This window comes from Helianthus annuus, chromosome 14 (assembly GCF_002127325.2).
Source record: "Helianthus annuus cultivar XRQ/B chromosome 14, HanXRQr2.0-SUNRISE, whole genome shotgun sequence".
NCBI lineage: Eukaryota > Viridiplantae > Streptophyta > Magnoliopsida > Asterales > Asteraceae > Helianthus > Helianthus annuus.
The window spans coordinates 139,026,587-139,048,839 of NC_035446.2; the positions used below are offsets into that span (position 1 = coordinate 139,026,587).

Consider the following 22,253-nt stretch of genomic DNA (forward strand, 5'->3'; position numbering starts at 1 on the left):
TATCATAAATAACCTCAACTATCTTATTTATACATATAATAGTCATTTCTTAAAATGATTAGAACGAAAAAGTTATTTTGTTTTATGAACTAAAAGAATATTGTTTAAATCTACATTTTAGGTAAGATTTGACCGTAGATCCCTATCACCAACTATATCACCAGCAAAGAAAATTCAAATTAACATCAAGAGATGGTTTAATAACAAAACACTTGATTAAATTTCATTATTCTTACAAGAAACACTTTTATTTGATTGAAATGAATGCAACAATATACATTATAAAGTATAGATGTTTGATCAAAAAGAATTTACTGGACATCCTCATGGATACAAATACTTGGCATATGTGATCTAGGAATCAAGTTCCTGTAACATAACAATTCCAACCATCTACTGCCTAAATCAGACATAATTATGTAAAATGGTATAAGAAAAAACAAAATGGGGATGTTTGAACTCAAAAAAAAAAAAAAAAAATAGAAATGAAAGATCATATTTTTTAACCTTGAGTTTGAACCTTCAAAGGGTTTCTTACTATCTTTCTTCTCTGGTGCATTCAGGCTCATAGAAGCAAGCAACATGTGGCGTTCTTCATTCCCGCGAATCATTTCTATTGACTAAAAATAAATATATACCCCCCTTATGGGGAAATCTGAAAACTGTCCAAATAAAGAAATTGTTGTGTTACATACCAAAAGAATTTATCTTCTTACACCGGTCCCAGCAATCAGAAGATGAGTCACTTAAAGAATTGTATCGCAATTCTGGCTGGCTGGTTTCTTACTTATATATATTGTCACATCTTTTTGTTTATGCACTTGACACAGGCAATCATTACTCCAAGATATGGCAATTTTTGACAAACTCATTGGAGTAGTTGACGTATTTTGACCAAAAAGGGCGAAGATGCTCGTAACCTAATTGTAACCATGGTTTTGATTGACCGTTGTAGTGGATTACAGCGGCTTTTTTTACATTTTCAATGTTTGTATTCTTCTGGTACCCTAAACCTAACATGTGCCATGACGGTTCAATAGGTTGAACATGGCCCCTAAATGCAATCAACGCTGGCGGCAACGTTCCAAGTTTCCATAATGTCAAATTCGACCTCAAATTCTGCAACAATAAATCCCAATAATATAAAAACATGAACATAATCATGCATATGGTTATTACTTATTTTGTGTGTTTAGTGTTTACCTCTTTAAGCCATGCATGATATGTTTCTCTAATGTTGGTTTTTCTCCATGCATGAAAGTCGAAGACATTCATCCCGTAAGCCCAAGCACACTCATTCGGGTCCAAACTTTCAGACACTCTTGGGTGAGAAAAATTGAAGTAGTTTCTGAACCGTTTAGACATGACCCACGAATCTTCACCTTTACACGTTTCAACTGCTCCGTTGACCTTCCCGTTAAGGTCAATCTCAAAAAGCGGAGATAAATCACGTTGAATTACAACATCATCGTCTAAGAAAACCACCTTATCAAGATTTGGGAATAGCTGCGTAAAATAAGAATCAAAATTTAAAACATCAGCAACACTGCACCATGTGAAATGACCAAAAAGGGCATGTGTTAGGTTACCTCTGGTAGATATATTCGGAGATGATTAAGCAGTGATATGTATTTAGGGCTTCCATGATAATAATTTCGAATTCCGTTTTGATTTTCCACAGCTTGAAGAACTGGAACATTGTCTCGGGTCAACCAGTCAAACTGATGAACACCTTTGACTTCAATAACGGCAGGTGAGATGGGATTTAAAGCAAACCATGAGTGCATGCCTGCATATGTCTTTTTATCAGTTATCACGTGGAAGACGATTTTTTCGGGTGCTAAAGATGACTGGATTGCAGAAGTGACTACAACTGATGCCGCAAGAATATTGTCTGTTGAAAGGATAAAATGATAATATGAGTTGTCGGAGAGAAGCGGGAGTAATTCCGGCGATGGCAACTGCCGTCTTGCGTGAGCGTTAGATGAGTATTCATCGGTCAACCTTAACGACAGACAATGAATGCCTTTTGAAACCGAACTCGCTGCAAAGTGTTTGTTCGTTAATTCTTGAAGTTTAGATTCTCTAATCTTCCTCTCAGATCTCTCCATCTGTCAATTAATTATACCTTAATCCATGTAATGAAAAAAAAAACATTCTAGATTAATTAACATAGAGTAAAATGTCATTTTCGTCCCTAAGGTTTGGCCACTTTTTTGCGACTTTTGTCCAAAGGTTTGTTTTTCCGCATCTGGATCGAAAAGGTTTGAAATCTTGTCAATTTCATCCAGCTCGTTAACTCCATCGATTTTTCTCCGTTAAATGAGGGGCATTTCCGTCTTTTTAGACACTTTTTATTAAAATAAAAAAAAACACCATAAGAAATAAAGATCCACCTCTGTTGACTTACTCCCCACCCAAACCCTTTAAACATCACAAAAAGTGTCTAAAAAGACGAAAATACCCCTGGCTTAACGTTAAAAAATGGATGGAGTTAACGAGTTGGATGAAAATGGCAAGATTTTAAACCTTTTGGATCCAGATGCGGAAAAACAAACCTTTGAACGATTGTCACAAAAGTAGCCAAACCTCAAGGAAGAAAATGGCATTTTACTCATAAACATAACTACAAAAAAATAGTGAACCAACGTACCATTCCTTTCAATATGATAGCAAAATCTTTGGCACTGTACGCGTTGCTTTTCATTTCGGAGACCAGTTGTGTAAAGTTATCAGGAATGTTTACGTCAACTTGAACTTGTTCAGTGTTTACTTGATTAAGGATGTTGTAGAAATCCTTAACAAGCCTCTGTTTCACCAAATGACAATGTTTAGATTCCTTAAAACAGATTCAAAAAAAAAATTAAAACTGAAAGAAAATTTGTATTAGTAGTAGTAGTAGTTTTACGATTTTACCCCTGAATCATCGCCCCTTCCGAGAAGCTTTGGACCCAAACGTCTGCTTAAACAATCTGAGACATTGAAATACCAATTAATGAGAAGTGTCTGTCACATGCAATATTAAGAAGCATTAAACTTGTAGATGCAGGTAGCATTTTTAAAAGGGTAGTCAGTCCAAGCTAAGCAACCTAACAAAGAAGCAAAACACAAGTATTAACACACAGGCCCCATCCAGCTCTTATGAACATTTCGCCGTTGAAAAATCCGATTTTTCAAGCATTTAAAACAAAATGGAATTCATATGCTGAGGAAACTTGAAGGTTAACTGAAAGATAAAATAGTGTTTTATGTATTGAAAAAGAGGAGCAGTTTACTGAAGTAATAAGACAATGATCACACACTAAAAGTCGGAAAGTATCATCCGATATGTCCATCTAGATGGGGATCCAAACAGAAACCTCAAGCATCCATTCGATGTGTCAAAATCAAGACATAACTAACAAAAACTCGTATCGTACCCGAAAATTACTACAAACTACTAATACAATATTACAATTATACAAATAGAAATATCAGAATTCAGAAAGCAATCAAATTAATTGTATAAGATTCACATAGTCAACTTTTAACTTCAAAAGAATCCAAAATCAGTCAGAGTTTTGATAATGCCAATGAACCAAATCAAGATCTAGACCCACCAAACAATGTGAAATAAAATCCTAATTTTCACATCCTTATTATTGATAATATAATATATATATAACCAACAACAACAAAAAGAATAAAACCACATCAAGATCTATAATGCAATCTCAACACACATATCAGCAACAATCACTGTCAAAAACAAAAAAAAAGTAGATCAAGATAAGATTTATACCTAAAGAAGAACACTTGTTGACACCTTCAAGGGTAACAAGAGCAGTGAGAATGAAAAGAAAAGGTAACAAGAAAGCAAGAATAAGAATAGTATGAAAAAGAGTTCTGTAAGAAATGTGACAAGCTGTGACTTTGATCTTCATCAAATCAACAAACCCATTGCTGCTTGATATTGTTACACTTCTCATGCTAGGTGAGAAGTGTAGCTGCATAATGATCCTCTTAACAACATAAAACAACAACCCTCCTCATCATTACCAGATCCAATCACACACCAATGCTTGAACTGATCTATTTAACAAGATTTGGGTTTTGAATAATAAAATATATCAGAGCATATCCTTCTTTGTTGATTAACTGGATTTGCATCCCCTGTATCGAAGAGAGAGAGAGAGAGAGAAACAGAGGGAGGGAGGATTTATACTATGCTTTATTTTGTTTGTGAAATATTCATTTATTTTTATAAACTAAATGGCTTTTTATTATTGTGAAATATATGATTTTTTTTTAGTCAAAAGCGCGTTCAGAGTTCAGACAGGACTTTGAATAATATATAAAACTAATTTTTTTCCCTAAATGGGTTATTTTTATTTTATACCAAACATGGAAATTTAATTAACTTCTTATAAAGTTATAAAGCAATTTGAATGTATTTTTTAAGGTGGTTTAATATTTATTTGTGTTTGGAAAAAAAAAATAGATTTCTTTAAAGTTTTATAAAGAAAAGTGGTTTATTGATGACAATAAAACATTTATTGTAGTAGAAATAGACATTTAACTACCACCGTTGTTTTTTCAGACAAGGTAACACGCAATCTTATATATATTAAAAACAAGAGAAAAATTCTTGTATGTACTAAATAACAAGAGAAAAATTCTTGAAATTTTGTACTCATTTTGGTGGTGTTGGTGTTGATTTGGAATTTTGCTGAGTAATAATTTAACCTTTTACTGTACGGTCTGAAAATTGGATTCTCCTTTAAAAAGGCTGTTAGTCGATTTACATATTTTACTTTATAAAAATGGATGCATTCATAAGTATTAAAAATATGATTTATAATAAATATATACGCGTCGACATGGATGGAGGCGTTTATACATTGTTGAAACTAGAACTGTCTAAATTGAAACAGCTCAGCCGTTTTAGCCAGTTTGAGATCCAAACAGTTCGATTTTGACGGTTTTCTGGTTTAATGGTCTAGTGAGGTTTGGAACTTGGAGCATGTCATTGGAAACGAGTCGGTCTTTTGAGGTCCAAAATTTCACTGCTAACGTCGTAATTTCTAGGTCGAAAAGAAGTCATGTTTCTCACGACGGTGAATATATGTGGGACAAAGACGATCCAGGAGCACACAAATTGTCTAGAAAAGTAAAGAGCACATGGTTTGATTCCAATCTTAGCAACCATGCTTTATTACAACTCATAAATTTCAACTTACAACACATGTCAAACCTCAATAAGTTCATTTTAAGGTCCTACCTCATAGTACATGATGATCTTAGATTCTTGTCTTGTTATTCTTGTTTTTTTGTTCCAATGTATGCATCTTGTACCACAACATTTGTTTTAGTTTATGTTTTGAAACATTTACAAAAGTACACAAATGAAGTCAAGTGAGCTTGTTATCAATAAAAATGGTAGCTTTTAAATTTTAATACTCCAGATTAGACATTATACAAATCATGGACTTAAAAAAAAAAAAAACATTTCAAATCATTCAGATTCAATATCATCACCTGCAAGACAATGTTACATCATCACTTCTCCCTAATGCACGTTAAAGATTTTTAAATTTAACAAAAAGACGTCTAATTGTTGTAATAAGCTAGAAGAAAAGCGTATAAAATTTACCAGCTTTCTTCGCAAGATGCATACTTACACAGCACCACCTTGCTGTAATTTATTCAACATGGAAGCATGCTTTTGGCCAGCAAGATGGAATTTGAAGACCGTCTCGCTATTGCAAACAACATTGCAAAAGGTACAAGTTCTCACAGCACTTGCAGCGGCCCCACCTTGCAATACCTTCATCCTCTTATTCTCCAACTCTTGCTGGGTCTCTGCCTTCTTTTTAATTCCAGAAATGCCCTTGTTAGGTTTTTCCGGAGGTCCTATGACTGGGTTGGTTGTAGTGGTGGAAGTAGTGGTGGCACCAGAAGCAGCCGACATTAGTTTCTCCACGTTTTTTAAGTGTTTCTTACCCAATTTATGTTTATAGAGAACATCCCCTGTGTTGCACGCAATTTTACATATCTCGCACCAGGCAGACTGAGCAATTTTTGTTTTCTTAGGGATCTTTTTCTTAGGTTTTGGATTGGTCCATGTGCTGTGAGTAGGGATTGCTGGTAGTAGCTGTTGTGAAACATCTTGAGGCACGGTAGCACCCTGCAAACTTTATGAAATTAGTTGATGAATCATATGCAAACACCAATATATGTAAACATCTTCTCATGGGTTATATCATACTATAATAAAGATCTCTACAATGTAGACAGAAGGGATGTTCATTTCAAAACCAATAATATTGTGACAACCGCATAATGCATCTGTACCTATTGCTTTCTGAACAAGATACACAAGATGGTTTTTGTGGCCACCTCTGTGTCTCTCCACCATAACTTCTAGTTATATTGCATGCACTATGCACAAGTGCATTATGCGAAACTCGCAGTTCTAAACATATTATTGGTTCTGAACAAATGTGCCCTTGTAAACAATAACTATATACCAAATTACCAAGCAATGAAACTACTGTATCTGTATCCCGAATAAGCTATAGTTTCAATGTGTTATTGAACCATCGTACACGCAGCATTATTGCAAACTAGTCATCCTACTTTGTTAAGATACGAAAATAAAAACTAAATACGCCCAAGTGAATGATTTTGTTGTGATTTTAGAATCTTAACCAGAAAACTAAAACTAAGATGGCTAGAATAGTTGTCCACATTTTTTGTTCTCCTTTTTTCCATAATAACAAGAAGAGCAGCGATTAGTATGCAACGAAACTAAAAACATAATCCTCAGAAAACTCACTTACTGTTGTTGTAATATTAACATTTAACATATCACCAACCAATTAATTAGCTGAAATCTGTTATCCTAAAATCTAAATTACTCGTGAGAATCAATCAAAATATGTAAATATGAAATAGTTCTGCTAGGTAAAATTTCATATTGAAAATAATAAAGGCAGGCAGAGGGACTTATTACAACTGGATATAAGGTGTGGCCATATTGCTGAACAGGCTCCGTAGCCGCCCAATTCTGGGTCAACAAGTCCGAGACATAAGTAGGCGGTGGTGGTGCCGCCGCACCTATTGAGTGAGAATAGGTGAAGTCAGCAGCATGATGAGCATTGTAAGCACCAGCGTGGCTAATGGAATAGGACCGTAAATAGGGGTCAACGCCAGGCGGATGGGGATCGGTGAAGTGGGGTTGTTGGATTGGCAAGTGATGAGGAGGTGGATGATAAGGGGGGTTAGGGTTTTGGGTGGGGAAATGGGAGTAATACTGGGAGGGTTGGTGGGGGTAGGGATCAGCAAAAGTGGGGTTTATTGGTTTCATCTTTTGTAGAATGATCGGTTTCGGAAATCGTGCGGTGTGGTGATGGTGGTGGTGGAGTGGTTGGATCGGAAGGACAAGTCTCAACGGAAATGCCAAGGGGAAGACGGCTTTCTCAAATCTGATGGTGATTTACATATCTAGTCCCTTCACTATCACATTATTCTTTCTACATCTTCAATGTTTCTACTTTTTTTTTCCTTGTCAATTGTCGATAAGAATGTGATTCTTTTTCAAATATAAAAATTTCATACCAAACACGTTGGATATGCACCATGTCTTTCGCCTTCAATTCCCTCGTATCAAACACTACCTTATGAATTAAAACTAAACAATGTGTATGTGTATTTAAGTTTCAACCCCACCTTGAGTGCACATTACTACCTAGGGAAGGTGCACAAAATACAAATGGACATGATCCCATTCTTCAGCTCAACCTAGAAAATCTCAAAGAAACACGGTTTAACCTGAAAGTCCTAAGCTTGAAAAAATCCAAAGCTCATATAATAGCCCAACTCTAAGCCCGAAAGCCTACATATATATGACTAGTTGCCAATGATCCCCAGCCCAAGTGGTTGGGAGGAGGTCAGGAGTTTTCCCCTTTGGGGGTTTCTTCTGGAGGGGTGCAGGTTCGAGTCCACTCTGGTACCAATATTGGGTAATTCCAGTGCGGCTGGACCTTAGGGGGGGCCTGGGATTCGAACCCGCAGTGCGGGCGAATTTCTTAAAGGGAGTGAACCGTTAACCGTTCAAAAAAAAAAATATGACTAGTTTTTCATTATATTGTTTTTTTTTATAAGTGAAAAGGAACAGAAGTATAAAATCTTTGATTAAACTAGTTTTTATATGCTATACTAGGTTAGAACCCCGTGTATTACATGGGTTGAATAAATGTAATTTTGTATACTAAATTAAAACAATTATTCTTTAAAAATCTCGTTTATTACACGGGTTGAACAAATGTAATTTTATATATATTAAATAATAAAAAAAATTATATCTCTAAGAACCTCATGTATTGTATTGTACTGAATAAATGTAATTTTATATACCAAACAATAAAAACCCGTGTATTGTACGAGTTGAATAAATCTAATTTTATATACTAAATAATAAAAAAGGTTGTATCTTTAAAAACACTGTGTTGGATCTTTAATAAAAAAAATTATATCTTTATAAACCCCGTGTATTATACGGGTTAAATAAATGTAATTTTGTAACCTTGTATATTACACGGGTTGAATAAATGTAATTTTATAAACTAAATAATAAAAAAATTATATCTTTATAAACCCCGTGTATTATACGGGTTGAATAAATCTAATTATATATACTAATTCATCATCAATTCATCATCATCATCATACTCAGTAAATCCCACAAATAGCAAAGCTAAGGTAGGGTCTGAGGAGAGTAAGATGTAGATGCTGCTTTCAGTAAGACCCCCGACTCGATAGTCGTTTTGCCTCAAGATTTGGACATAAGGCACATAACACTCAGCAATTGGGACAAAGACCGATTAGTGCATGTTCCCTTTTGTCTTTCTGCTATCAACGCCACCACATGATGATGATAATGCATGATTAACCGTCCGCCGCTTTTAAGATTATTTTCACAAATTTAGTGAAATAACGTTAAAATTAGTGCAATTTCAACGCCACCACATGATGATGATGATGCATGATTAACCGTCCGCCGCTTTTAAGGTTATTTTCACAAATTTAGTGAAATAACGTTAAAATTAGTGCAATTTCTCTTTTGCCCTCCGAGCGTCCACACATATATACATCATTAAAAGTTAGATTAGATTATATATGAAATTAAGTGTATAACAAAAAATCTTTATGAATTTCATGTAGAATTAATTGGAATCCTTTATTAAAAGTAGGTTAGATTATATATGGGCTTATACGTGTGACTTTTTTTTTTTTTTTTGAACGGCCAACAAACTCAATCCCGAGCACTCTCGGGGCACCCACTGGACAAACGGAGTACTCCGAGAGTAACCCGAGTCCACCACCAATTCCGGGAAAAACCCGGTAACCCACCCGCCCGTAGGCACGACAGTGAAATTACCGGTAAAACCCTTTTGGCTCAAGGATCCAACCCAGGTTTCCCTGGGTCTCCTATCATTGCCCACCAATGCCTCATTCTGCACCAAGTGGGAGTCGAACCTGCACCAAGTGGGAGTCGAACCTGCTTATACGTGTGACTAATTGTGATTATTGAATTGTTGAATTTTGAGGGTTTTGAAATGTGAATTTGATTATGATAGATTATATTTTAGTTTTAAAACTTCTAGAATGATTGAATCAAATAAAAGGATTATGATTTCCTAGAAACAAAAATAACTGAGTTTTTTTTTTTTTTTTCTGATCATTTTGAACATGAGCAAATAGAACGTAGCATCTTAATAAAAAAATAACTAATTACAAATGTGAAACCCAATAATTTTACTTCTGTCCCATTTGAACGGAAAAGATAAGTACAAGCTAAATTTAAAAAAAAATGCAATATGAAAATAAGAGATAGAATAATCGATATTTTTTTTTCATAAAATAAGAGATAAGTGTAAACTAAATAAAAAAGTGTCAGTAAATAATAATATTAAGTATGAAAAGGTAGAAAATTATAAATGTAGATATCTTCAATGAATGACACGTGTCCAAAATCAGGTTTCTTTTATTATATAGTATAGATTCCATTATTATAAAATGAGGTTTATACTTACAAGATAACTATAATCACGGGGTAAAAATGAAATCACATGTTGGAAATCAATTTACCTTTGCAAAATTTGCACACAACACATGTAGTTATTTTGATGCTGCCAACAACACCATCGGACATTTTCATCAATTAGCTCTAAAAATACCAAACAAGAGAAATAAGAGAATATCAAACACGAAGAATTCATATATTCAATTTACAATCATTTCCGTACGTGTGTATAAACAAGAAACAAACCAACAATGATGTCCGAAAAATACACAAACATTAATAACCACAATGCATCCAGATCTGTTCCAGTACGTCTCTTCATCTTCTACAATTGCATTTTATCACTTTGATACATACATGATCGGACATTAAGTATTTTCATTATTATTTCAGCCTGTACAAGATCCGCCCGGACAAGTCTCCGTCAAATTCCGCGGTTGATATGGTTTTATATAATCATAACTGTAATTTATATTTGCTAGCTTAATCATTTCTTAATAAATCAGTTTTTTTTTGTTCCAGATTCGGCACTCCAAACATTTCCACCTTCTGCACAAGAAGGAAAGATCGCAGGCGGTTCTGGACCGCCTCGTGATGTTGACGGTACATATTTTGTGTAAGGATCGAGTTGCAAACACACACACAAACAAACTGCAAAAAAAGTAAAGAACACGAGGATTTAAGGATTTACGTAGTTCAGTCTAAGCTGACCTATGTCCACAGGCTAGGCTGCAACAAGTATATACTATTATTGCTCTCATGATGAGAAATTATAAGTTTAAGAACCTATATTTATGGTTTCTAACTTATTCCCTAATAAATAATAAACCGGCTAAAACTAACTATAACAAATGAGCAAAGCCTGCCACCTTTAATCTGTTAACTGTCAATGAATTACATAATTAATGTATGTAGTTAAAATTTTAATTAATGATAGAAATTCTTTGATCTTCAAATAGAAAGATGAAACCTAGTGGTTTGGCTTTACAACTTACAAGCTTAATAAGTGATGTTTCCAAATCTACTATTTAACAATATTGTTTGGTGTATTGCTTTGGGAGGATGATTACGAGTAATCTGTTGTATACAGCTACATTCTCAAAGCCAACATCCGGTTCATCAGAACAACCAACTGCTAATTGGGTTAAAGCGTTTACAGTCACCGCCTACCAGCCCTACTTTGATGTTGATACATCTGATATTTTGGAGAGGATTAAAGAATCTCTCTTCCCCTTCAAAGGAACCTTCAATGAGAAGACCGCTAACAGGCCAGACTTGTGAGCCGATTTTGATTCTATGTTATGTTTTTTAACTATCCCGATAATGTACATATGTTAAAAAGTCACATCTTGTTGCAGGTATGGACCTTTTTGGATATGCACTACATTGATCTTTGTATCAGCTTCGATCGGTACATCTATCACTTATCTTGCTGACAAGATTCGTCACAAGGAATGGGACTATGATATACATATGTTGACGTGGTCTGCTTGCGTGTTATACGGCTATGTTGTTATCGTCCCGATCACTCTGTATATAGTTCTTAAGTACTTATCGGTGCCTTTGGGTCTTGTTCAACTACTCTGCCTCTATGGTTACTCCCTGTTTGTCTTCATTCCAGCAGGCGTAAGTTTCTGCTCTCAACTCAACACAGTTTCCAAGTTTTCGCATTCGAAAAGCAGAAGTTGGTTTGGTTTCGTTTATACCAGAATTATGATTTTTGTTTGCGCTAAATTGCAGTGTCTATCTATCGTTCCAGTGGAAATGTTTAGATGGGTGGTTGTGGGTGTTGCTGGATTCATGTCAGCAATGTTTGTGGCATCGAATCTAAGAAGCCACATAGTTTCAGCAGGTGAAAGGTGGTTTTGGATTGTTTCTGGAATTACCCTGTTGCAGCTGGCTCTCTCCATTGTACTTAAGATCTATTTGTTCAGTGTAAGCACATAGTTTTTTTTTTTTTTTTTTGGTCTTCAAATAAACAGAAGCCAGTGGCCTACAATCAAGACTACTTGCCCAAATGACATATTACATGAACTATTTAAACAAATGTTTGAACAAAACAGGTCATATTAAGGTTCAATGAATACAACATAGGAGGAATGTAAACATATATGGCAAACCCACAAAATGCTTTTTTCACTACAGGGAACAAATTTAAGAAAAAAAAAACGACCAGCCAAAAATAGTGAAAATTTTGAACTGTCTAGTGCTCTCAGGTTCCAACTTCCACCACGTGCCGATTTTTCGCTTAAACCAAAGCAGGCATGTCCTTGAGCCAAGCATCCAATGGCTTACCAATCGAGTAAACAATGAAACCAATTTGTCTCAGTTTCTCACCATCAACAACATTCCTACCATCAAACACAAAAGCAGGTTTCTGCATGTTGTCATATATCCTCTGGAAATCTAGTGTTTTGAACTCGTCCCACTCGGTCAAGATGCACACACCATGGGCATCTTTAGTGGCTTCATACGCATCCCAAACAACACCTACTTGCTTCACAGTGGTGGGGCTCATTGGCTGGAGGTGAAGAGGGTGGTCCCAGTCAAACTTCTTCATAGAAAGGTCTCTTTGGATTTGATCCTCAGTCACTTGCGGATCGTAAATGCTTAACCGAGCCTTGTCACCTAGCAAACCCTTGCAAACGTCAATCGCTGGGGTTTCACGGGTGTCACCAGTGTCCTTCTTGAAGGCAAATCCAAGGATCGCGATTTTCTTGTTTGAAACAGTGTTAAACATAGAGGCTACAACCCGGTTTACAAAACGGGTCTTTTGGTAATCGTTGATCTTTATGACTTGTTTCCAGTATTCAGCGACTTCAGGGAGGCCGTTACACTCGCAGATGTAAACCAAGTTCAAAATATCCTTCTGGAAGCAAGAACCGCCGAACCCCACACTGGCATTTAGAAATTTTGCACCAATTCTGGTATCTTTTCCAACTGCATAAGAAACCTGCGTAACGTTTGCACCCGTTGCCTCACAGAGAGCTGACATGGCGTTAACCGAGGATATTCTCTGTGCCAAGAAGGCGTTCGCCGCAAGTTTCGATAGCTCTGCAGACCATAAATTGGTTGTGATGATATTCTCTTCAGGGACCCAGTGAGCATACACGTCTTTCAGTGCTTTGATTGCTTTCTGACCTCCTTCGGTTTCCCTACCACCAATGAGGACCCTGTCGGGTTTGAAAAGATCTTCGATTGCGGTTCCCTCAGCGAGAAACTCCGGGTTCGAAAGAATCTGGAAGTTGATTCCCTTGCTGTTGTGTGTCAAGATCTTTTCAATTGCTTCAGCTGTTTTGACGGGAACAGTTGATTTCTCAACAACAATTTTGTCCGATTTCGACACGTCAGCGATCATCCGAGCAGCACTTTCCCAGTAAGTGAGATCAGCAGCTTTACCAGCACCAAGACCGCGTGTCTTTGTTGGGGTGTTCACCGAAACAAATACGATGTCGGCCTCACATACATGCTTCTCTACATCAGTGCTGAAGAAGAGGTTTCTCCCTCTACACTGCTTCACGACATCTTCAAGTCCTGGTTCGTATATAGGAAGCTGGTCACTGTTCCACGCATTGATGCGAGGAACAGAAATATCAACGACTGCCACTTCGATATCCGGGCACTTGAGTGCTATGACGGCCATGGTGGGCCCCCCAACATACCCGGCTCCAATGCAGCAGATCTTCACCATCTTCTCGTGTTCCTGTATAGCGAGATTCTGAATAAGCATCAAGTCACGAAGTAGGCTAAAAAACTCATCATAAATGGTTTCTCCCTCCTCTCCCCACCCACACTCTATCTAACATTCTAACCATATATCCTAGAAACCAATTCAATATGAAATCCCTTAACATACATAACTCTTAACAAAACTAGTGAGGAGCCCGCGCGTGGTGGTGGAGTCAACAATTTACAGTGTTGTACTCATTTTCCGTTTGCTTATCAACTGTTTCGGGTTTTTTAAGGTTCTGAATTACTTACAAGAATCAGTATTCAGTAATAATAACAATTTGTAATAAATGTGGGTTTTTAAGGTTCTGAATTACTTACAAGAATCAGTAATAACAATTTGTAATAAATGTATTTACTGAATACGAAAATTATGTCATAAATACCAAAGTTGCATTAAATAACAAAATTATGTCATAAATGCCACAATTATTAAATAACAAAATTGGAGGCCGGTTAATGTACAATATCCTTTAACGTAGTGAAATTACGGACGTTGTAAAACTCAAAACCCTAATCACGCATGTTGAAAAACCATAATCACGCATGGTTAAGTTGTGTGCTCCACAAAACCAAAAGGTGAAGAGTTAAAATCATGCAGACCGTGTAAATTGTGATGTATTTATTCTAGAAAATTTAAGAATTGCTGTTTAAAAAAAATCTGATAAACATTGCTCAACTTGTCTAAAATTTGGATCAATGTGCTTGATTTTAGGTAAACAATCAGATCTGCTCGAAATGTAAGCTAACTTAAAAATATCATTTCATCTACGTTATATTCAAATAACTAAATAATTCCAATTAAAATACGATAAAAATACGTTAATCATTTCAATTAAACAATACAAACAACACAGATCTAACACCAACACTTTCGATTCATAACCGACAGCTTAAAATTCAGTCAATATTCAGTTCAATAACATTATAACCTTCAATTAAAACCTAATTAACCAAATGTCAACGGATCTGATCACATAAACATGTCAATTGACTACAAATCTAACCAATAAATCACTAGATCGGATCATCGAGATCACGTACAACACTAAAAATCGGAGAAAGTAAACCTAATATCGAATCAATTAAAACGTAAAATCATGAATGGTGAATGTTACCTGTTAGATCCGATTTCGGAGCGTTCGCTTCTTACAGAGAATGAGAGAGAGAGAGAGATCTGTTATTTGTAATACGGAAATATAGAAAGCGGGGACTTGTTTATATAATCGTTTGAAAGTACAAATCTACCCCTTGGAGTTCATGAATGACAGTTATGATCCCTCTGTGACTTTTCTGATTTTAAGTATTGATGTGGACAGCTCAACGCGTCTACCTACAAACAAGCATTTGGCAGATGAAGGAGGGGGGTGGTGAAGGTGTGAGATACTTGTAAATGTTTTTTATATTTTCTCCAATAAATAATGGTTCTTAACATTTTATGCCCTTCAAGTCTTATTATGTGTCTTTTAGACCTCACAACGCTAATAGAAAGAAGCTTGGCCTTGTTAATACAAGTATGTAGAAGAAAAAATGGTCTTATTGATCTCAATATAAAACTAAGGTGTTGTTTGTTTTTTCAGAGGTAAAATGTCTGTAGTCTGCGGATCACATTTGCAGACATCTGTAGCAAAAGAGGTGGACTAAACCTCTGCAGTATGCATTGGCGAAGCTTTGAAGGGGCCGGGAGGGGCGCCCGACCCCCCGAACTTTTCGCTCAGTAGTGTTATATATGTAGTTTTCGTATAGAAATGTTTGGGTATATACGTTTTTTACCCCCCGATTCTATAGAAATTTTTGGGTATATACGTTTTCGACCCCCCGGTCGAACATGTCAAGCTTCGCCACTGGCAGTATGCAAGAAGAATACTATTTGTTTTTTAATTTCTGCAAGTTGAAATAAACTGAAATTTAAATAAACTGAACAGACACAAATAATCAAAAAATAATCTTGTAATGAACACCTTAATTCAACAATGAATATAAATTGAAACATAATCTGAAAAAAAAAAACAATTTACCAACAAAACTGACCTGAATCTGTGAATGGACGCCGGAGATGAGGAAGGAGGTGGTGGTGGCTGTCGGATGAGGACCAAAAAGAAGACAACGTCGGTTGTTATTAGGTCGACGGCTGTTGTAGTCGACAACGGGGAAGGCGGCTAACAATTTATCAAAAAAACTGACTTGAATCTGTGAATGGACGCCGGGGATGAGGAAGGAGGTGGTGGTTATTGGGTGGTGGCTGTCGGATGAAGACCAAAAAGAAGACGACGTCGACTGTTATTGGGTAGACGGCTGATGTAGTCGACAACGGGGTAGACGGCTGATGTAGTCGACAACGGGGAAGGCGGCTGAGGAAGACGACGTCGGCTAGTTATGTTATTTCATAAAATAAAAATAAACAATGCCATTATACTTCATATTTTAATAACTAACACATCTATCTACTATACTAAAAGAATTCTCCTTAGCCACATGGCCTATTCTTAGCCAATCATTTTGTTGATGTGGACACCCTCTTAATCAAGATAATTCCTCTTGGGCGGGATTTTCTTTTCTTCTATTACACGCGCTCTCCCTTTTTCTCTCAATCAAAAACCCTAATTCTCCTTTTCCTTCAATCACCGTCCCTTTTCTCTTCAGAAACCCTAATATTCTTTGCCTTTCTTCTCCAACAAGTTGTTTCATTCATTCTCTCATCCAGCCTTCTCTATGTGGATTGTTTCGATGACGGCGGTGAAGGTTTGGATGCGACTGTTTCGGCGACGGCAATGTGGGGTTGGATGCGATAAAAAGGAGTGGAGACGGTGGTTTGACACACATGGATCCGGTAAATACGGACACCCTCTCTAACCAGGTCAACACTTCCAATTTTATTGGCGATCGAGATCCGTGTCAAAGCTGCTAAGGGTGCCCCTGATGTTCTTGACGACTGTAATTAATCTCCCCTTCAAATATTTCATTTTAATTTCATTGGGGTTTCTTGATCATCAATTTTTGTGGGCTGTGTTTGATTTTAGGTCCATTTTCCCAAAGGATTCTTTTGACTTTGGAAGAGAAGAAAGTCGCTTTCAAAACCCATCTCATTAATTTAGACAACAAACCCACCCAAATGGTGATTATTATTATTGTCAAAGAATCTTGAATTTACACATGAAATGTTTGGTTGTTTGTGGGATTTTAATATAATTTTGTTTTTTGTGTTTGAGTAGGTTTCTTGAAGTGAACCCAGATGGGAAAGTTCCTTTGGCCAAATTTGATGAGAATTGGATATCTGATTGTGATGTTATTGTGGGTCTTATTGAAGATAAGTACCCTGACCCTTCACTTGCCACTTCCCCTGAACTTGCCTTTGTGTATGCTCTGTCTCTGTATATATGTCATATGACTATTGGTATGTCACAATAGCAACAAAATATATAACAGTTTCTGGTGCCTCCTGTCACACCCCAGCCGATGGCGGAAACATCTGAGTGAGACGAAATAGATTGCAAGAGACTTCATAACACTATTTGTGACAAGTATTTAAATAAGAAATTTCCATTTCATTTCTAAAGAGTCAATTATAAAGATTTGAAATAAATACAACATGAGTAACGAAATACAATACAATAAGAATACAAATTTAAAGTGTGTATCTAAGCATCCTACTAGATTCCATATATCACCAACATCATCGCTGAACCTGCAACATGTTTTAAAAGTGTAGTTCAATACAAAAAGTATTGGCGAGCATACAAGTTTGGTGCGTAGTATATAAGTATAAAAATGATAAGGAACAATCCACATGGCAAACCTAGTTATCAAGATTAACATATTAAACTTGCATGCGATTTACAAGTCAACCATCTGTTTACGCAAGTATGAATGAATAAACCTAACATGACCTCTCGTTCACGGGTGGTGCGTTACTCCTATAGCGCTATACATGTTAAGTGGAGGCTTGTACGAAGCTAATGACAAGTTCATCACATAAGAATCACCCAGAAAACACAAATCAAGCATAACAAATAGTAAGCATGTATTGGATTGTTTGTTTATGTATTTACATAAGAGTATGTATACTAAGTGTTTTTTGTATATAAAAACATGTTACACCCAAAAGTGTGAAAACGGTAAAATGGGTCAAGTATACTCACAAAATTTGCATATGCTTTCCGATTATCCAATTGTTGACGAGCAATGAGATTAGGAGATCAAATGTATAAGGGTTAAAGTTCAAGGTATGTTTAGAGTCGAGATTCGGAATTTAAAACATTAGAATATAACATATGAAAGTAATCATCTTTTAACACATAATACTTGTTTGACACTATGAAACCCCAAGGGTTAGAATGTTTTCATGGGTAGAACACCCATTAGAATCATAACAAGTTTTAGGTCTTAGATGATGCAATCTAGTACTTTGACGAATGAACACAAATTCATCATCAAAGGTTCGAATATTTGGATAGTTTATATAAGTATTATATATGTTACGTAATATATCAATAAGTCCATTAGTTCAAGCATGAGGTAGGAGGATGAATCCTCCATTTAGGAACCTCTTAAGTGTCATAGAATTCATGTAGGAGGTAGGAAAAAAGTCTTCCATTTAGGCACCTCTAAGTGTTCACCACTAAACTTGATGTTATCAACATACAAGGATGGTCAAGAACTTATAAGTAATACAAGAATATGAACAACTAATCTATGAGAAATCATCAAGCACTGTGTGGATTTTTAGGTAGGATAACCCAAGTTAATCCTAAATCACACAAACATCAAGTCTTGAACTTGAACATCACTTGTGGGTTAAACCCTTGAACAAAACAGAAAGTTTGTGAGGTTTATACCTTTGATTTTGAATGTCTCAACCTTGTTTTTAAGCCTAACTAACCATATATGTGGTTATAAGAATAAGGACATAGGTTTGAGATGAGTTTCCTCAAGTTTAAACAAGTTTATCAAAGATCGAAACATGAACAGAAAAATCAGTTAACTTTGGAGCCCTTTTGGCGACGTTCCAGGCTCTGATTTTCCAGGGAAAACCCATGGAAACGTAGCTAAGGTCAATATAAAGAAGTAGCAAAAAGAATCGACTGAATCGGATAAGAATTGAGTGAGTTATGCTCACTCTAGTGAAGTAGTATCAATCTGCTCGAACTTCAGAAGTCAACTACGGTTTGGAGTGTTTGAGAGTGAATGGAGAGTGTTTAGAAAGTGAAAAATGCTTGGAGGAGGCTTGGGTTATATAGGGGATGGATTAGGGTTTCATTGGGTTAGGATTTGGAAATGTTTAGTGGGCTGAATAACTCAAAACAAAGAATTTAAGTGGGCTGATGCAACGCTGTTAACAACCCTATAATTTTTGTTTTATTTTATTTTTTTGGCATTACATGGTTGTAAAAGTCCCGCCTAGGCTCCGAGTACTCCCCGAGTACTCGCTACAAGGTAGGGTGCCGAGGCACGAGTACTCTTCTTCCAGGCCAATTACACCCCGAGTAGTCTCCGCCTAAGCCGAGTACATCCCGAGTACTCCCGAATCCGACTAGGGAGCGCCTAGCGACTTTTGCAACCATGGCATTAGAAGATATATATTTTATGTTTAATAAAGTGTTACATGGTGTCTAGTATATATGTAACTTGTAACAAGGTCCAAAATGCATAAATGTCATGTTTTAATTTAGCAAAAGTGTGATAACATAGGTGTAAAACACATAAAATGTAACAAGTATGTATGGTTTATAGTTTGGTATGATCAAGTGAAAGAAAACATACAACTTAATCTTATAATCAAATAACCAAGTGTTTGAATGTATGAAGATTTAGGGATTACGAATACACGATCATTGTTTACGAGTTAAGCTTATGTTTATGCGAATTACGAATCATGTGTCAAACAAACGTATGTATCAATGTATAAATAATGTATAAACGATGTATATTTTATATAAAAGATTCCTTTCATTACGATCAAGTCTCAGATTTACAATAGCTTGAAAAGAAATACGATTACAAAGGAAACGAGTTTTCGAAAATAGAATTACAAGATGAACTTTCTAAAAACAGAAAGCTGCGAAAAGCGAGGCGTTACACCTCCTATTAGAACCATTTTTTTCAGTTCATGTTTTCTCTACCCAGTGTTGTTTTACCTTCATTTAGAACCATTTTTTAATAAATTGTGATGACTTAGTGGATGATTTTAAGCCAATTGACCTAAAAGGTCAAAATTTACCTTCATTTAGATCTGGTAACAATGTTGCAGGAAAACACTCAATCTTTTAAGTATTTACCTTCATTACACTGCAGTGGCAGGTACCAAGTCTCTTTTGAGGCATCAAAAGTACTTCACTTTTTTGGTATTTTATTAATAGGGTTTATAATAAATTATTTACCTCAACCACTGATGGATTTTTTTATGATTTAATATTTTAACAGGAGACTAAGGTTTAGATTGTTGGCAATATAGCTTAAGGGACTGGGTTATTGTGGCATGTACTATGCATGTTTATAAACAAACCCATTTACCTATATTTTGAATGGTTGGGGTGTTCATGGTTTGGTTTAAAACCGTGAAACCGCCCAAACCGGTCATTGGTTTGGTTTCACGGTTGGTGTTTTTTTCTAAACTTTTGGTTGGTTGGTTTCAAACATTTTAAACGGTAATGAACGCTTTGGTTTACGGTCTTAAGGTTTTCAAACCGTATAAAACCGGACCGTAACATAAGATTTAAACATATTTACATTTATATAACATATATTAAAAAATTTCTAAATATTTCATATAACATATATTTGAATATTTACATTTTCTATTAGGTTAAATAAAAAGAAAGTTAAACTAAGATAACTCTATTAGTTTACAGGGCAACCCAAAATCTAAGTGGGTGCCTCCGTCTTTAAGTGACTTCTAATGAGCCTATATTTTTATCTACTGATTTAGATAAATTAGTAAAATAAAAGAACAGTTATATTTTAGTTACTTGTATATATGATTTGATACTTTATTAATAACTATTGTTTATATCCAAATAATATATTTTATCTTAACAAATATATATGGTTAGGGTAAAATGAAAACTTATACAAGTTTTGAGAACTTAGAGAACTCAACCTTACAAAAGGTTTTTTTGATTTTTTTACAAAGGATGTGAATGAACGGTTAGAGACTCAAGGTGTTAAACTTTTTGATTTTAGATTCAAGTGGTTAAAACCACTAAAACATAGGGACTTAAAAAGTAATTTACTACTAATTAAATTTAAAATTGTACGTTTGATCTCTAACTATATTAAATAATATTATACTTATTATATTATTTGATACATTTATATTTGTTATAGATAATTATTAATTAAATTTAAATTTAGACGTTTATCTCTAACTATATTAAATAATATTATACTTATTATATTATTTGATACATTTATATTTGTTATAGATAATTATTAATTAAATTTGAATTTAGACGTTTATCTCTAACTATATTAATTAATATTATATTATATTTTGTGCATAAAATTAATATGTAATACTATTATTAAAAGAGAGGAGGCACCAGAGAGTGACATGTGTACAAAAAGATTTTCATTTATTAGTATAAGAAGATTTATATTTGTTATAGATAATTATTAATTAAATTTGAATTTAGACGTTTATCTCTAACTATATTAAATAATATTATACTTATTATATTATTTGATACATTTATATTTGTTATAGATAATTATTAATTAAATTTGAATTTAGACGTTTATCTCTAACTATATTAATTAACATTATATTACATTTTGTGCATAAAATTAATATGTAATACTATTATTAAAAGAGAGGAGGCACCAGAAAGTGACATGTGTACAAAAAGATTTTCATTTATTAGTATAAGAAGATTAATTTATAATTCATTATATTGGATGATAACTTAAATAAAAAATAATTATAATTTCATAAAATTTACCCATTTATTACTGCACACACACACTATCTCTCTCTTAAAAAAAACATAATTTAACACAACCAATTAGTTTATGATTCATTATATTTGATGATAATTTAAATAAAAATCATTATTTTTCTTCAATACAATAGTTTCATACATTATACCCGTTAATTGATGCAGTCACAAAAAAAACCCTTACATAACTAGTTAGACCATATGTTGTGGTCTAACGCTCAAAGCGTTATCATGTCACACCAGGGGTGTTAACGCCAAACACCAAAACAAGCAAGTTAAAAAAGCCGCCAAGCTATTAACGCCTTTGAGGAACAAATGAGATAGGGTTCAACCTAACCCAACCAATCACATGTTGGAAATTTGTGAAAATAACACTTTTCACAAATATAGGAAAATGATTTTTTCTTATTTTGGACTAGAAATAAATATAAGAAAATGAGCGGGTTTTATATATTTATTTGTGGGTTTGTGTTATATGTTGGAAGGGCTTCGCAACGAACTAAACCACGTCAAAAACAGAGCTA

General features: G+C 35.0%; 4 protein-coding genes across 5 annotated transcripts; 1 reads left to right on the top strand and 3 right to left on the bottom strand.

Moving 5' to 3' along the window:
- Positions 1 to 275: 275 nt before the first annotated feature.
- On the bottom strand, positions 276 to 4,227 carry LOC110903908 (probable galacturonosyltransferase 14). Its single transcript, XM_022149703.2, has 6 exons — positions 3,782 to 4,227; positions 2,917 to 2,972; positions 2,654 to 2,809; positions 1,590 to 2,111; positions 1,204 to 1,506; positions 276 to 1,119 (listed from the first exon to the last, which is right to left on the bottom strand). Exons 1-6 carry the CDS (start codon positions 3,990 to 3,992, stop codon positions 838 to 840), a joined length of 1,530 nt encoding a protein of 509 aa, XP_022005395.1. The 5' UTR covers positions 3,993 to 4,227; the 3' UTR covers positions 276 to 837.
- A 1,196-nt stretch (positions 4,228 to 5,423) lies between these two features.
- Positions 5,424 to 7,507, bottom strand: LOC110903909. Its single transcript, XM_022149704.2, has 2 exons — positions 6,995 to 7,507; positions 5,424 to 6,166 (listed from the first exon to the last, which is right to left on the bottom strand). Exons 1-2 carry the CDS (start codon positions 7,346 to 7,348, stop codon positions 5,657 to 5,659), a joined length of 864 nt encoding a protein of 287 aa, XP_022005396.1. The 5' UTR covers positions 7,349 to 7,507; the 3' UTR covers positions 5,424 to 5,656.
- Positions 7,508 to 10,354: 2,847 nt separating this feature from the next.
- On the top strand, positions 10,355 to 12,013 carry LOC110903912 (protein YIPF1 homolog). The gene is made up of 5 exons (XM_035983098.1): positions 10,355 to 10,374; positions 10,460 to 10,530; positions 10,589 to 10,669; positions 11,409 to 11,692; positions 11,807 to 12,013. Exons 1-5 carry the CDS (start codon positions 10,355 to 10,357, stop codon positions 12,011 to 12,013), a joined length of 663 nt encoding a protein of 220 aa, XP_035838991.1.
- Positions 12,014 to 12,075: 62 nt separating this feature from the next.
- Positions 12,076 to 15,102, bottom strand: LOC110903910 (UDP-glucose 6-dehydrogenase 3). 2 transcript variants are annotated; one of them, XM_022149706.2, is made up of 2 exons: positions 14,914 to 15,102; positions 12,076 to 13,784 (listed from the first exon to the last, which is right to left on the bottom strand). In XM_022149706.2, exon 2 carries the CDS (start codon positions 13,755 to 13,757, stop codon positions 12,315 to 12,317), a length of 1,443 nt encoding a protein of 480 aa, XP_022005398.1. In that variant the 5' UTR covers positions 13,758 to 13,784; positions 14,914 to 15,102; the 3' UTR covers positions 12,076 to 12,314. The 2 variants fall into 2 exon arrangements, with proteins under 2 accessions (XP_022005398.1, XP_022005397.1); XM_022149705.2 differs by having other exon boundaries at positions 12,076 to 13,769; positions 14,914 to 15,101.
- Positions 15,103 to 22,253: the final 7,151 nt, after the last annotated feature.